The sequence below is a fragment of the Lates calcarifer genome, linkage group LG19, assembly GCF_001640805.2.
Source record: "Lates calcarifer isolate ASB-BC8 linkage group LG19, TLL_Latcal_v3, whole genome shotgun sequence".
In the NCBI taxonomy this organism is placed as follows: domain Eukaryota; kingdom Metazoa; phylum Chordata; class Actinopteri; family Centropomidae; genus Lates; species Lates calcarifer.
In genome coordinates, this window is record NC_066851.1 from 10209760 (window position 1) to 10226927 (window position 17168).

Below are 17168 nucleotides of genomic sequence, written 5' to 3' on the forward strand. Positions count from 1 at the left end.
ACACAATCCTGCAGAATCAAAGAATATAGATGCAGCTGTAAAGTTGAGAAGAGGGGTAATAATGAGATATTTTACACGTAAAACACACATTTGAACGTGCAAGTTGCAAGTTTGCCAAATGCAATTTTGTTCTGTAGCGTAGAGGGAGCCGGTGAGGAACACATGCACACACACAAACACACATACCTAGAGGGATGGCTGGCAGATGGGCCTATAAAACCTGACGCCTGATTTGACTGTCAATATTTTGGTCAAATCCAGCACACCCATTCGCTCATAAAAGCAAAAGAAAGGATATAATTGGTGATTATATTGATTGGTGCACATGTTGTCAAATGAATATCAGATCATGATTAAACACCAAAAACAGAAAAGCACAGAGACATTAACATGCTTAAGCATAACCTTACACATAACTTTATTCAGTGTTTTAAATCCTGTCCTCCTGCCATACTGTGTTAAATGATGAATGAACAGTGAAGGAAGGAGGAAAGCGAGGAGAGGGCACAGAAGTATGCTGGAATGGCACAGCGTGATGCTGTGTGCTAAGGGGGGAACATGCTATAGCTTACTTTGGATGAGAGAAAACAGAAAAAGACTTCTTTAAAGTCAAAGTGTGCAGAGCCCATGAGTTGAACCTTCGAAATTCACCTAATCAGCTTTGTCATACTGTAGCTGTGTGTGTGTGTGTGTGTGTGTGTGTGTGTGTGTGTGTGTGTGTGTGTGTGTGTGTGTGTGTGTGCGAGCAGCTGAGTGTGCTTACTTCCTAGACAGATGCTTTAGGGAGCCATAAAGAATTTAATAGCCTGCGCAACGACCTTAGCAGCTACTGTACTGCATATGGTTAGCTGCTGATAATACAGCTAAGTGTGCAAAATTAGGATCTTTTTGATGTAGATTGATTTCTAATGAGACTCAGCTACAGAGCACTGCCTGCACACATCGATATTTGACCTGAGCTGATCTGAGTACATTTTTATGTTCAAGTGTTTACAAGTCTATATATGGGGATTTCTGTATGGTCACGTGTGTGTTTATACATGTGTGTCCATGGCCTTGAGAGACTGGATGTTCGCTTGTGTTCTCCCATGTGTGGTGGTTGAGTGGCGATCTGTGCGTGCCTAATTTTAGGCGGCTGATGTGTGATGTGTTCGGGGCTCTGGCTGCGTCAGAGGTGTGATGTTTATCTCTGCCTCTGGGGAGTAGCTGTGACAGCCTTTTACAATTGGCCAAAGCTCCTGACCGAAGCCCTTGTTACAGCTAAATCAACCCAATGTGCGGTTATATTACCATGAAAGTAGTGTAAATGTGGGTGTTTCAGTAAACTATTCAATTCTATTGAACCTTTGACCCAAGCCCATTCTGTCTTTATGGTCTGAGCTTTATAGAGTGAAACGTCCAATAGAGTGTCACTTTATATCACTATCAAACTCAAATATGTTTAGATTCAGCTGTCTGGCTTCATCCTGATCTTGACAAGCGTAGATTTAGATTGGGCTTTTCCTCAGGTCAGTTTCTAGCATCACAAAGCTGGTGTCCGCAGAGTATCACATTTATTTCCAAACTCCTAAAGCTGCTATTTGTAGAATTTAAACATTTCTGGTGTTGGTGCGCCCCCAGTGGTACAAAAGAAGGTGCTGCAACAGACATGCGGATGGGCTAAAAGCAATGTATCAAAGCCAATCTGAATTTAAAGCTGCACAATTGAGTGTTTTCACTGTTTTACGACAAGCAACGTTGCTGTTTGGATTAATTTGCTCTCATCAGCATCAAAAAGCTCTGATAAACCCACAGTACTGTGCCCAGCCACTACTAAACAGCAGACGAGAGTTAGCATTAACAACCAGCTGGTGAACACAATGGAGCATTTAGCAGAGCTAAAACAAGAGTGTATAGTGGACTTATATTTAGCCATAAACATGACTCAAAACGAATGGCAATGTTGCACAGAGTCATTTAAATAAAGGCAGCTGTTAACGTGCTAACGTGTTGTTGCCATAACAACTCTGTGAGGTGATAGTGTTTATAGCTTGTTCTGCTGCCCCCAAGTGGCCAAAAGAATCTGTCAGTGCGGCTTTAATTTAATCATAGTTCTGCTTTTTAAAGTTGAATATCTCATATAATTACTGAAAATTAAACAATTACAGTGCATGTTTCCTACCCCTGCCATTAATTTTCTCTGGAAGGAAAAGCTGTTGTCTTGTTATAACTATTTTTAATGACTGCTGTAGAAAATATGAGACTGAACTTCCACAACAACTTCCCTCTGGCCTCCCCACAGATTGAAGACATCGTTACACGAATACAGGATGAGAAAGCAGGAGGTGTAGCCATCCGGACCGTCAAAAGCTTCCTCTCCAAGATCCCCAGTGTGGTATCAGGTTAGTAATTGTGTGTATAGATGTGTGTACACATGCATGTCTGTGTGTGTGATTGCAAATTTACATATGCAGCAGTTCCTTGTGTGTTTCCTCCTTAATAAGAGCTTACCTTACCTAATGTGCTGATAATTGTGTGTATGTGCGTGCTCTTTGTTGTCTTACCCAGCAAGTGGGCTCGGCAAGATCGGACGAGTCAGAATCAGTAAAGCAAATATGACCTTTTGGGCTCATTTAAATTGCTGCTACTACGGTTGGAGGCAAATGATGTCTTTGCCGATAAGACCTCAGCCGCTGAGGAAACTGCCTGTGGTGTGATGCTGCCCTTGTCACGCCGCAGAAAAGCTACTTTTCTCTTTCTCTTTTTCCATCTGTACCACTCTGTGCGTACGCACTGTACTCCTTCTTGTGTTTGTGCATGTGTGTATGCACTTGTGTATGCCATGAGTCACCGGTGTTGGATGAGGGGGTCGCTCCCTCTCTCCCAGAGGCTGCTTCTGAGTCACTCCTTCACATGGCTCCTCTAGGTCCGACTGCCTCACGCTCTCTCTCTCAGCAGCCTCTGCCAAGCACAAAGTCTGGGCCAAATATTGTGCTGTCCAGGAGCAGAGAGAGGGAGAGAGAGAGAGAGAGAGAGAGAGAGAGAGAGAGAGAGACTGCAAACCTGTTAACATTATGTTATATTTAGACACCTACTCAGCTTTGACAGCTTTGACCCACAGCTTTGAACAGAGACGAATCACAAAGACTTCCTCAAAGCTCATTTGTGTTTGTGGAATTGTAGCTTTTGTTGAATCTATTGCAGATGTGGGACTGTGATGCTGCTTCTAACCAATGTCCTTCTCTGAATACCAGGGGCGGACATTGTTCAGTGGCTGATGAAAAACCTCTCCATTGACGATCCAGGTATGCCTGCTGAGAAATTCATGTCAATTCAAAGTCATTACATGTAAACACAATGGAGCTCAATTGAAGAGGAAGGCAATTTCAACCCCCCGTCCTATCTGTGTGTCTTCTCTCATGTCAACAGCTGAAGCCATCCACCTTGGCAGTCTGATCGCCGCACATGGCTACATCTTCCCCATCTCTGACCACGTCCTGACACTTAAAGACGATGGAACCCTTTATCGCTTTCAGGTACAGAAACCTCCACCACGGGATGCGCTCTTGATGTGTGTTCAGAGGCCTTTGAATACAGAATAAAGAGATGATAGTTTATCAGAGGGATATGTTTGTTGTGTGATGATAATGAGAGCAATCCTTGCTAAGCCTATTACTATCCCACCAAGGTCGATACTGTATATCCCTGCTGGACGCTGCATCGGAGCAGGAGGTGGGCCGCTGAACAGGGCTCGTGGGCCAGCCCTGCAGCTTGTCAGAGGGGTGTTTTTTTCTCCGCTCCATCTGATCCAGCATGAACTTTGACAGGTCCCTCTGATATGGCTATGGGCTCCAGGATGACTCATTACTGTGACTGGGCCATTAGCATCTTAATCCGGCCAGCCAGCTACAGTAGGCAGGCTCCCCTATGGGAAGCGCTGAGCTGGCTGCACGCTGGCTCTGCACTTTTCACTGTCACCAGCCACCCCCCACCCCCACCCCCACCTGCTCTCCTCCTCCTCCTCAATCTACCTCTGAATGCATTTATCTTCACCTCTATTGCTCAAGATTAAAAGCCATTATTGTGCCTGCGCAAGGGAGGGCAGTTAGTGTCACACTTGCTCATTCAGCGGCAGCTAAAAATAATTCCCTCTGATGTTGTCGTGATGCAACAGGCCCACGTCATCAGAACCTCTAAAAAAGAAGCCCACAGTGTATTTGAAATGTATTGGCCAGTCTCCATAGCTGTGCTGTAAGGAATACTGACAGGGACATTTTTTGCTCACTGGTCTAAAAATAGATACTACACTGGTAGGAGACCCAGATTTAATGACAACTGTCTTCTGCTGTTTGTCACAAATTTTTCCGATTTGTGCATTCGGTTGTGAAGTCGTATACGTCAACATGATCCTCTCTGAGCTGAAATGACAATAACAGCAGTGGCGAACGAGAGCATGTTAACCTTTCTGTTCATAAGACTCAAACAAGCACATTCATCAGCATGGGCTTTTTGCTCTTAGGCTAATTACCATTATGAATAATAGTGGTCGAGTACCACCAAGTTCTAATTCTGCCCTGTTATTAAGAATACATGATAGATGTGAGTGATCCATTATTAATGGAATCGGGAATGAACTTTGAATGTGTAATATCAGTTGCAATGGACATTTAAATATGGATAGGGAGAATATAGCTACCATGACTCCCCAGATAGTTATGTGCTGCACATGGACGTCAAGGATCATTATCAAACAAAGAGTCATCTTTTGACTTTGCGTGGAAGACAAGTGCACAGGGAGTGTGGGTGGTGGAAGAAATGAGATTCCAACATTCATATTGGAGAATATTATTGTTTATCTAGACTCTTATGGAAAGAAATGAATGTATTACTAATCATATTGAGTAAATAAGCAAAATCTGTTTGTGCTTCACCCCCCTCTGCTTTCATCAGTCTCCATACTTCTGGCCTTCAAACTGTTGGGAGCCTGAGAACACAGACTATGGTGAGTCACACACTGTCTGTCAGTTTCTTGCCTCTTTCTCCAAACCCAGTGAGATCTCGCTAATGCTCTCAGCTGTCTATTTTCCTCCGGAGCTGAAACACTGGCTCATACTGTAGATCTGTAGTTGACACTCACCGTGTATCGATCCACAGGACCGTTCCCTGTAATGTATCTGGCCCTTGAGGAACACCTACTGAGGAGAATCCTGTGGGATAAGATTAGCCTAACAAAATAAAAGGGACAGTCGCTGATATGACCACAGCTCCGGTTCTCTGCATGGCATTTACTCGAGGCTTGTTATTTCAGAGAACAACACATCGCCTGCCTGCTCCAATGTAACATTCATTAGTGTTGGTTCACACAGCTGAGACCTCAGTTTAAAAAAAAAAGAGCATCATCCATGGGAGATATACTTTTTTGTTTTGTGTAAAGCAGACAACCCATCTCGCTAACTCAACTGCCCTCTTCGTGTCTCACTCTTTCTCTCTTCCCCCCCTCCAGCCATTTACCTGTGCAAGCGCACCATGCAGAATAAAGCCAGGCTTGAGCTTGCTGACTACGAGGCCGTAAGTACACCGTCAAGTTTTGCTTGCTGCCAGGAAGCTCTCAGTTCAATGCTATCATTGTGCATGGCCCCTAATATGATGACACTCCTGATTTCCTGTTTCCTTTCACTTTGCTGAAGAACAAAAGAGCTGATACAGTGTCCTCTGGGGCCTTGGAATGCCAAAATCCATTCCTCCGAGCAAAAAGCCATTATCAAATTACAGACTTTTATACAAATCTGTCAAAGGTATTTTCTCTCTTTGGCAGAGCAGCGTTTTGCAGAATATGATGCAGTCATTTACTGGCCCCGAAAATGTAAACAAAAATATCTATAAGCTTACTTTGCACCAGCAGATCAATACAATCAATCAAGTCCCATGGGAGGCATTACTGCAGTGCTGATTTCCTGCTGTTATACAATAGCAATCCACTGCACTTTAATATTCTAAATTACTCTGCAACTATTGTCCAGTACTTCCTCTCTCTCCTATTCAGGTCACTTTATGCCTCTAGGCCTCATTGCTCTCACTGTTACATGCCTGCTAGTTGGTATTCAGTTTTTTCTCTCTTTGTAATGAGGTCATGTATCTTTGACAGATGCTTGTTTAGGTTTGTTGTTAAGGGCAGCATTTTTATTTATTTATTTATTTATTTTTAGCATTTTTCATATGTCTGGAGCTTTAAAGAGCTTTATCATGCAAAGCTGAAATACACTGTGACCTTTGTTGGAGATCATCCCCTGGTCTCAGATCAGAGATGATATTCTAAAAAATATACTTATCTGGGATGACCACAGTTTTTAAAAGTAATATGAGTAAAAAATTAAACCTGTAGAATTTTAGCCATGTAAACAAAATTATTTTATACTTCCAAGAGTCCATTTTACATGTGTTTGTAAAACCACAACATGTTATTTTTATACACAATACATAGTCTGTTAATCAGTGGGTTTTAGAGCTGTTGACTTTTGTTACCTGTAGACAGAAGCAGACAAGTTGTTTTACCCCGTTTCCAGTCTTTGTGCTAAGCTAAGCTAACTGGCTGCTGGCTGTAGTTTCATATTTAACACAAAGATATGAGAGTGGTATCAGTCTTCTCACCTAACTCAGGCAAGAAAGTGGATAAGCATATTTCCCAAAATGTCAAGTTATCAGTTAGAGTTATTACTGTGATTAATAGTATCAACAGTATGGTGTACTAAAAGAGTATGAAACATGTTAGTCAGAGGTCATCTCATCTCAGCAACAGTAATCCAGTAAAGTTATGGCACATCATCACAGTGAATGGGTAATGCAATCATCTAAGGGCCTTGGATTCAAATAGCCTTCTCCCCTAACGCTGCACATGATTGGTTTCTTCAGGAGAACCTTGCCCGGCTGCAGAGGGCTTTCGCCAGGAAGTGGGAATTTATCTTCATGCAAGCTGAGGCTCAAGTCAAGTGAGTCACGTGTGTACATGTGAATCACAATATGATGTTGATGAAATGGGGTTTATACATTCAGACCTGTAAACACCAACCTTTGGCCATATGCATATTGTGAGTGTTATTTCCCCAAGGAAGAGAAAATGCTTCAGTGTGCAGTGTCAATTGGGCATTGGGCCAGTGCTTTTCTCATTAACAACGCTCTGCTTTGACTGGAGGGGTACATGTATTAAATACAGCAAGTGTTCCCCCTATGGAATTAAACATATACACACACACACACACACACAACACACACATTTCTCCTCAACTTCTGTTTCTTGATTTCCATCTGGTGGCCGGCACGTGTAAGCACAGCACCAATCTTTCCTGTTATTCAGTGAGGGAGGAACTTTCCTCTCTTGTCAAAAGAAATGTTTAGAGAAATGTCACTGACAAGTGACTGCTGTTTTATGCCAGTGTGGGTGATCTGGAAAGCAATACGCCCTCTTACATCTGGGAAATAAACAATGCCTAGCAAAGGGCCAATCGGTAAATGTCAGTTATGTAAGAGCTCGGCCCCACCAGGGGCAACACCAGATATGGCTGGGTGAAGTGAGCAGACAGGTTAAGACCTGCACCCGCTTTTTGATCTCTTGTCTGGCCTGTCAGTGGTTTCACCCTGTGTACATGTGAGGCAGAGAGAGAGTGTGTGGCTTAATTCTAAGGCATGCTTTATTGAGTTTATGCTGTTTGACCTGATATTTCAGAGGTGTGAGCTTCATATGTGAGTGACCTGTTTTCTCTGTTTGCAGGATCGACAGGAAGAAGGACAAAGCAGAGAGAAAGATCCTGGACAGTCCAGGAGAGGGCATTCTGGGACGTCCATCGGCCAGTGGTGAGTTAGGGAACAAGTCATGAAGAAAGAAAAGGAAAAGGAGGTCTGATGCTGTGACTGTAAAAATGGAAATTAACAAAAAAAAAGAAGGAAAGAAAAGAAGGGTTATTATGTAGGTAGACAATTTTAGCATTTAAAGCCTGAAAATGGCAGCATCAGCTCTATGTGCTGCTCAGCTGAGAGCCCTGTTTTGTTATTGGTGGCAGAATCTGATTTGGTGCCAGTCACTTTGCATACAAGCCTTTTGTGAGCGTGGCATCGCTGAACAGAGCAACAGCGATCGTATTGTGTGAGGAGGACAGGCGCAGACAATACATGCTGGAGAAACAATGTTATCTGACCCAGAAACACACTCTTGTCTCCTGCTGCCTCCCACAGCCAGGCTGTGTCAACACCACAGAGATGGACATCCGCAAGTGCCGAAGAGAGAGGAACCCACACAGGGTAAAAAAGGTGAGCAGAGGAGTCCAAGAGCGTGGCTTTCCCACTTGATTTATCATTACATCAACACTGGTTTTTATCAAACTTATCATCCCACAGTTATCCAATTAGAAATTATTATTTAGAAATACTGAGGTCATATAGCCAAATCACCCTGCACAACCGCAACTCCTTACAGAATTCTTTTGACTAGCCACCTAAAGCTTACTGATCATTTTAATTTAAACAATTTTTATTGATTTAATGACTCATTTATATGCTCTGTAGATTTTATCTCCCTGAATGCTAATATATAATTACTAAATCCTGTTATTATATATTTGTGTGTTAAATGTTTTAATTAAAAACAACAAAACAATAAAAATATTTACAGTAGATATATAAGATAAGATAAGATAATCCTTTATCAGTCCCACAATGGGGAAATTTACAGTGTTATGTGTTATTTATTGACAAAAAATATATTTAAAAATACACCTTATAAAACAATTCTAATAGATTTTTCACAAAGAATATAAAGTGCCAAAATCTAAACCTAAATATTTTTAATAGAACATATAGTTTTTGTAAAAGAAATGCTATAATGATTTTTTTTGTTACTTTATTATATTTTAACCAAAAAATATGTTAAATATATACTTTTACTTTTTATTTAAATTTTCTTTTACAAAATTAGAAAAATGTAAATAGTTACCTTTGTTATGAAAATATTTTATAAAATATTTTTTAAATAAGATTTTAAATAAAATTTATAATTGTACTTACATTCTTCTTAAACTTCTTAAAAATACAAAATGGCAATTTTTAAATTTTATATAGCTTTTTTAACTACACATGGCTTTTTTACAAAATATATAAAAATATAAATAATTGTAATTTGTGTGTGTATGTGTGTGTTAGGTGGTTAAACCCCCAAATTCCCAGACACAATACTTAGGCCATGATGACGCCAACAGTAGCTACAGCCCAGGTCCCACAACTATTACCTGACATTCATCAAACCAGTCCCAGGTCTGTCAAAACAACAACAATAGCATCAAAACAGAACATGTCTCTCCCCTCGCTCTCTCCAGTCAGTGTATGGGGTACCAGATGACGGCCAGAGCCAGCCCAGTCCCGTCCACATCAGCTCCCAGCCGATCAGGAAGCCCACCAAAGAGGACGTTCAGAAGGAGGTAATTCACAGTGTGACTGTCTTCTCCTTAGGTCATTAAAAGCAGCCCGTCTCACCCATCCATCACAACAGCAGTCGGGGACACAGACTGATGAGGTGCTACCTTATTTAGCCTCTTCATTAGTCTCTCTCTCCCTCTCCATCAGATTACCTTCTTGAACATCCAGCTGGACAGACACTGTATGAAGGTTTCCAAAGTGGCCGACAGTCTAATGGGCTACACAGAGCAGTTCATGGAATACGACCCCTTTGTGTCAGCAACAGAGCCCTCCAACCCCTGGATCAGTGATGACACCACCTTCTGGGACTTGGAGGCAAGGTGAGGCCAGAGGAGGGGCCATTTTGGGATGTGGGCAGACAGTTCACCGGGGGCTGATGATGCTTTAAACCAGCACTGAGGTCAGATGGAGCGCAGGGGTCTCAGTGCTGATGAACTGTTGTTGTCCTGAATTAGGAGGGCTCTGTCTGTTTGTATCTCATCTCAAATTAGACAAAAGGTTGACTGTGTTCTGACATTTGGGCCTCTGCTCTCTGTTGACCATGAGGGAAAATGACTTTTAAAAAATGAACCACTCTTTTGTGTTTGATTTTATTCTATTCTTATCTGATCTGATCTGTTATATGGGCAGCAGCCGTGACCCCAGCCAGCAGCGTGTGAAGAAATGGGGCTTCTCTCTGGAGGAGGCTCTGAAGGACCCGGCAGGACGGGACCAGTTCCTGAAGTTCCTGGAGTCAGAGTTCAGCTCAGAAAACCTGCGGTGAGACTGTCATTCAGATCACATCTTATCATTTTATTTCACATATTTTTTAAGAAATTATTTCCCTTAATAATATATTATGCTACGCTGGGATATTTTAGCAGGAGAAACTTGTACTTAACTTAAGTATGCTAATTTTCCATTACTTTATTTTATTACTTGTACTTCAGAGGGAAATAATGTACTTTTACTCCACACTGAAACCTAAAGCTACAATTTACTTAGCTGATTAAGATGTTACAAGATCATCTAAAAATAAAATAAAACACACAAATTGTCATCCTTTACCCAACATGCATACAAAAACTGCTAAGTTCTGTCTTCCTACAAGGCAGGAGACAGTCCAGTAATCCATACCACAAGTCTGTGCAACAGCTTCAGTGCTCCTTGTTATAAATTCTCCAAGCGTATTGAACTCTACTGGAGCGATGAACAGGACATTCTGTTTTGCTGATGGTGGTGGGGAAATGCTGTGTAACACATGACCACAAAATCTAGGTGTTTAACCACCTAGAGGCCCACTAGAAACCTCCTAGGAACAAGTAGGATCAGGTAAAGGACCACTCCAACCTCCAAAAGACCCCTAGAAGCTCCTAGAGGGCCTGTAGAACCTCCTCAATGGTCACTACAACCTCTTGAAGGATTTCCATAACTCCCTAAAGTACCCCTAGAACCTTCTTTAGACTCTGTGAATAATGTGGTGATGACATGGTGAATGAAATTAAACTAAAACCCAATGTAAAGTATGTAATCAAGCCTCGAGCTGGGGTTTTCCTTTAATTTGTCACCTGTCTGTATATAATAATATAACACAGAGTATTCGCAATCAGCACTATAAATACTTTAACACTGCTGGTGTAAATATTTATTGTATTAACATACATACAATAATGGCATCATCAGCTAATATGAAAAAGGCTGCAGTTTTATACACTGTATCTGTATTTTTGTTACTGACTAGATGTGACACTGTTGTAGGTTCTGGTTAGCGGTGCAGGATCTGAAGCGACGGCCGCTCCAGGACGTGCCCTCCTAGGGCGCAGGAGATCTGGCAGGAGTTTCTAGCCGAGGGAGCGCCGAGCTCCATCAACCTGGACTCTCACAGCTACGAGCGCACCAGCCAGAACCTCAAAGACCCCGGACGATACAGCTACGAGGACGCTCAGGTGGACTCTGCTGTATATATACATACCCACGCTTGCATGAACGCCAACACCAGACTCACACAGTATCAACACACCGGTGCCTGCACGCATAGATGCAACCAATATACCTCTAGGAGCTGCAGAAAAAGTAGAGTGTTCTTCTAAATTTAAAAGCTATAATCTCTAGTAAAAAAAAAAGTAAAAAGGTCCTTTCACTAAAGTTCAGATTAGTTATCCACCATTTCATCCCTGTTGACGACACACACACACTGCAGCCATTTATTTCCTCTCTCATCTACTTGCCCACAGAAACACTGAACCCTTCCACCCCACTCACGTTACACAAGTGAATGAATGAGAGGGCACGGAGGAATAGAAAGAGAGGAGGAGAGGATAAGAATGACGGAGTGTGTTTGTGCCAGGGCCTAATGAGGCGAGTAATGCCATGAATAGGTTGTTCGGTCGGTTCACCATGGATTCCTCTCGTTTCAAAGTGGGTTGGTCGGTGTGTGTACATGTGTGTGTGTGTGTGTGTGACGTGCGACGCCTCTCACTGGCAGGACATTACTCAGCTCTGTCTCACAGGACTCTGCCCGCTCATGTCAGCACTCTCGGTTTGCATCACCCCAAATCACAAATCACACATGCTTGCAGCGCCATTACCATAATCAGACTCTCTCTTTATTTCGCCACACTTCTCCTCCTCTATCACCCAGGCTAACACACACTCATCGCTTTTTCTTTCTTTCTCTTACAGGAGCACATATTCAAGCTAATGAAAAGTGACAGCTATGCACGCTTTTTGCGATCCAACATCTACCAAGACCTCCTGTTAGCCAGAAAGAAGGTGAGCTGCACTCACTGACCTCGATGTCACCTCTTCTTCTTTTTTCTAAAACTTTATCACTTTAATTGCATTTTCTCATATTGGTTTGATTCTTTTTTTATGATTTAAAAGTCATCCCAGGTTCATATTTATTGTGTGTGCACAGTTAGATATACATGCTGCTAGTGACAGTGGTGGAATGTACATTTATTCAAGTTCTCTACTCAAGTGCCGTTTTGAGGTACTTGAGTATTTCCATTTTTTTCCTCCTTTATACTTCTACTATATTTTGGGGGCAATTATTGTACTTCACTTCACTACACTACATTTATTTGACAGCTTTAGTTACACATTACACATTTACTTAGCTGCCTGGCAGTTTAGGATGTAATTAAAATTACCCCCAACTTTACCAGCTGCAACTTTAGTGATGTTAACATCTCAATGCACCGATTATAATCCAATAATATAATACACGTTATTCTGAAATGGACCATTCTGCCTGATAAGTACTTCTACCATTAGTACTTTAAGTACATTTTGATGCTAAAACTTTTACTTCAGTAAAATTATGAATGCAGGACTTTTACTTGTAAGAGTATTACTAGTCAAATCAGTTTTATTTCTATAGCGGTGAATCACATCAGATGTTATCTCAAGGCACTTTTCATATAGAGCAGGTCCAGACTGTACTCTTTATATTATTGTATTTCGAAAGACAGACCCAACCAATTCCCACCACGAGCAAGCGCTAGGTGACAGTGGCGAGGAAAAACTTCCTTTAAAGAGGTAGAAAACTCAAGCAGACTCAGGGTGGGTGGCCATCTGCCATGAGAAAGAGAGGGGGGAGATGTAAAGTAAAGATAATAGTCAAAATGATTATGAAATATGAACTACACTGTTTTACTTGAGTAAAAGATCTAAATACTTCTTCTAACCCACCACTCATTAGTGATATTTTATAATATACTGCACACAGAGCAAATCAAACAACTCTCTAAAAACATGACATCACATGCCACACACAACAAACTGCTTTGAAAAAGTAACCAACATACTGCGCATAGATATGTCAGACCAGTAACGTATAGAAGTGGTTGACAGATGCAGCCTAGTATAACAAAGTTGTAGCAGGTGGTGATTTTGTCAGCTGGATGTTATTTGTATTGAGACTTGCATAGCAAAGCAAACGCTCGTTTAGCTGTTACTGTGTAATATGGAGCTCTTCAGCAAATCACAGCTGCCTCTGTTCATGCTAGCCTTTCTGCCCTTTCCCCCGTTTGGACACCGCTCCTTCTCGCTGGCCTGTCACTGACACCACTCCATTTCCTTTAAAAAAAAAAAAAAAATTAAACAAAACAACCCCCTCACCCCCCCACCCCACATTATCCTCGGGCCCTCATTTTTGCAACGCTTGGCCCCCCCTGCTCTTTTTTTTTCCTCACTAACAACATCACTCCTGACCCCACCCCCCAACCTCCCCACCTACCGTCAACACCCGTACCTGACCCAAACACTCACCCTGCTTCCCCCCCTCCCAAAACAGCAGCCAGCAGACACAGAACAGGGCCGCCGCACCTCCTTGGAGAAGTTCACCCGCAGTGTGGTAAGTCACTTGGAGCTGGGGCTGTTCATATCACAAACCACACTGGCTGGCTCACTATCAGTGGCTTTTGCAGATGTAACCATATTACACTCTGTTGTGTCTTTTAGACCTGTAATAGGATGTTTATGTGTGAGTAATATAACACGCTAGTCACATGAATGGTTGAAGATTAGCATTTTCGATAACATCACCTTGTTGGTTTGTGTGATTTATAAAGTACTTCTACTTTTAGCATCTCAGTCCAGTGATGTGTTTTCCTTTTAATTGACCTTCTAGGGTAAGTCTTTGACGGGAAAGCGCCTGACAGGCCTGATGCAGTCATCCTGACACAGCCTGTGCTGGAGGGGCGCAGCCGGACCCCGTCAGAGGGGTGACTGCCAAGCAGGGGTCGGGGCAGGGGAGCAGACAGTGGAGCTGGGCTGGACAGGGCTGCTGCCGAGGCTCTCAGACACTGCTCCAAGGACTGCTGCCGTACTGGTAGCGCAGCGCTGGGCCCGCTGGGGGTGAACAACCCAAAATGGAACCACTGAGGAAAAAGACAATACCGACAAGGGGAACCTCAGCCAACACACCACATGGCATGCAGCATACAGTATAAGCACATACAGACTAGGGCTGCCCTCTTTTCATCACTTAGTCAACAAACTGGTTGTCAGCCCTTTGTTGACTAAGCAGACTAGTTTATATTGTTTTCATTTTCTTTTATATATATGTTTATTGGGTATCAAAAGCAACAATATTCTTTGATAAAAAAAAATGCATTTAAAAGCAATTTGGCACAATTTGGTTAATTGTCCTAAAACAGCTGGGGCCAGTCCCAACTCAGTCACACAGTACCTGCTCTAATAAAATATAAAGAGGCACATCAACACAGACACAAATCTATTTTACATATGTCTCTGTACTTGCAAGGCAGCCAGCAATAACTAAAGCGTGAGACCACTTTGTTTCTTTTTTTAGAAATATATCCAACCTCTTTTTATAACTTTGAGATTTCTATTATATCTGTTTCTTATAAAGCACATGACATGTCATTTAAATAGTGGACATAGTTCTGGCAGTACTCAAGAATACAAAGTTTTTCTTTTCCCATAAGTTGTATTTAATGACATCTACAAAATGGATTTTTTGAAGGTATAATGTTTTGTGCTTCATTACATTCCAAAATCTGGCATAAGGGCTTAATGTAGCATCCACACTGCACCGTTGCATGTTTCATCCAAATGTCTTTGTTGAGGATTAATGTTTCGTGCTTTGTAATGAGACTTATGGCAAAGATGAATTTATTCCAGTTGGCAAATTGGTCCACTGCTTTAACAACATCCAGGCTTCAAGTTTTAACATTTTCAGGCTGCAGCAGTTAAATTAACTTCAAACGTCTGTGTGAATAACTAAGATGCTTACAAACATGGCCCACATTGTTGTGTGAATCACAGTGACTTGAGGTTTACTTTAGTTCTAGTGTGCACCATCACATGTGAAATAGCATCCACATGCTTACTGGGCTCCCACTATATAGTGTAGTTTTTAAAGTTTCCAGTGCCATGGGTCCATCTAGTGGTGGTTAAACCACAGGACCAGCACCAGAGTGTTACAAGACTGTCTTCTGCTGTGTTCACATTGTATTGAAGGACATCATGATGTCAAAACTAGTTGTTCTCCAATCATGGAGGTATTACAAGGCCTGCTGCCCGATATGGGATCATTTATGTTTTGTTGTTTTTGTACTGCATGATTATCCCATCTTTTGTTTTCTTAAAACAATGAAACCTAACCATTTTTGTTTGGTAAAGTGTATGCCATGACTCTCCATCTAATAGCATCATGTGTTTTAATGACTGTGGGGAAAATGGTGCATGTTATTGGACCATAATGGAGCGTTAATTTAGGGGAAGACGGTTTGACTCTCAGATGGGGGGAAAGCCTTGAAATGGAGCAACACTCCTCAGTGAATGGACATCAAAGCCCTGCAATGCAACTTGGGAATATCTGACCCGTCATGGGTGCCACACACTGAACATTAAAGGCCTCTCTGCTCCACTGTGGCTTCAACCTTCTTCTTCAGACAGGACGTGCTTGGACTAAGGAGAGTTCAATCTCACAGCTCCCCCATGAGGCCAGTGACTGCTACTGTAACAGACTACACTGCTGAATGAGTGAATCATCTATTCTTTTCCATTAGAGTCACTGCAATGCACTGTACAGGTCATATTAATAATTACCATTATTATCATAAACCAATAACCTCCTGATTATAAGGTAGAGAGAGATGCTTAACTCCAGTCGATGTACCAAATGTTATTCTCAGCACAAACACAATGTCACTATGTACAGAGTGCATTGTAGATGTAAATTGGCTAAATTTCATTATCCAAAAGCACACTTTATTATGATATGGGCACATTACTATGCATGTAACATATTCAGGGCATTTTGTGCTTTTAGTTTCTCAATCAGCAAGATAACTACTGGCACTCTAAAACACTCAAGCACCTGCTATCTATTCATGGGTACCAAATAATAAAAACTCTGGACCTGTCTGATCTGTGCCACTGGTGTTTTTCTCTGATACATTATAATGGAATACAGAGGTGTCTTCTCTAAGGGGTGAGACCTTTAGGGTAGGCGTTGAGTGGCATTCTTTTTCAGGTGTATCACAATACAAGGTCATAGATGTTCAAATGTAAATCACAAAAAACTTCAATGTACAGGTTTTACTGTTTACCTGGTAGTATACTCATCAGTAGCAGCACGAAGCAGCTAGCTAACTGAGCTTTCGTTGTACGACGTATTAACAACAACACGTGAACACGTTACGCGTTACCACGACGCGTGACGTATAGAGCAAATAACGTCACGTAATCCCGGCATGCAACATTCGAAATCTAAAACACCGCCATATTGGCACGAAACCGCGCTGTTCAAATTACTACCAGGTATGCCACTGCTGGCAGCTAACTTGCCTCGTAGCCTGCTGTATAAAAAGTGAACACGGTGGATACCTGTTATACCCCAGGATGTCAGTACTCGGAGACAAAGTGGAGAGCATTTTCATAACGATCCTAAAGGACGACAGAAATGGATTACTGCCATAAAACGTGCTAGAGGCGAGCAGAGGAAAACAGGACGGTGGGAACCTACAGGCAACGGATTCCGCATATGACGTGATCACTTCATATCAGGTACCGAATACAGTGCTTCCTAACTTTAATATCTTTTATTATTATTTTACATGGTTGTGATTTCTAGCAGTTCTGTTTTCACAAAAGACATTTTAGACTTTTGCGTTGTGGCGTGGATTTTGCGGGAATAATTTATTGGACGAGGGAAAGTTGACCAGGTAGATGTCTGGTTACTGCAGGTCTGGGACATTGCCCACGCTGACTGTCTC

The 17168-nt window shown here is 42.0% G+C and overlaps 1 protein-coding gene across 1 annotated transcript in view; it reads left to right on the forward strand.

Annotated features, from left to right (window-relative positions):
• The window catches only part of LOC108892531 (regulator of G-protein signaling 6-like), a 40448-nt gene extending 24131 nt beyond the window's left edge, over positions 1-16317 (forward strand). The window contains 17 exon segments of the mRNA XM_018690136.2: positions 2282-2381; positions 3234-3284; positions 3409-3515; positions 4930-4981; positions 5483-5547; positions 6889-6965; positions 7745-7790; positions 7792-7827; positions 8206-8280; positions 9342-9443; positions 9589-9761; positions 10072-10200; positions 11179-11233; positions 11235-11366; positions 12103-12192; positions 13718-13777; positions 14054-16317. Of these exon segments, the coding sequence (XP_018545652.1) occupies positions 2282-2381; positions 3234-3284; positions 3409-3515; positions 4930-4981; positions 5483-5547; positions 6889-6965; positions 7745-7790; positions 7792-7827; positions 8206-8280; positions 9342-9443; positions 9589-9761; positions 10072-10200; positions 11179-11233; positions 11235-11366; positions 12103-12192; positions 13718-13777; positions 14054-14104 (1401 nt within the window). The 3' untranslated portion in view covers positions 14105-16317.
• Positions 16318-17168: the final 851 nt, after the last annotated feature.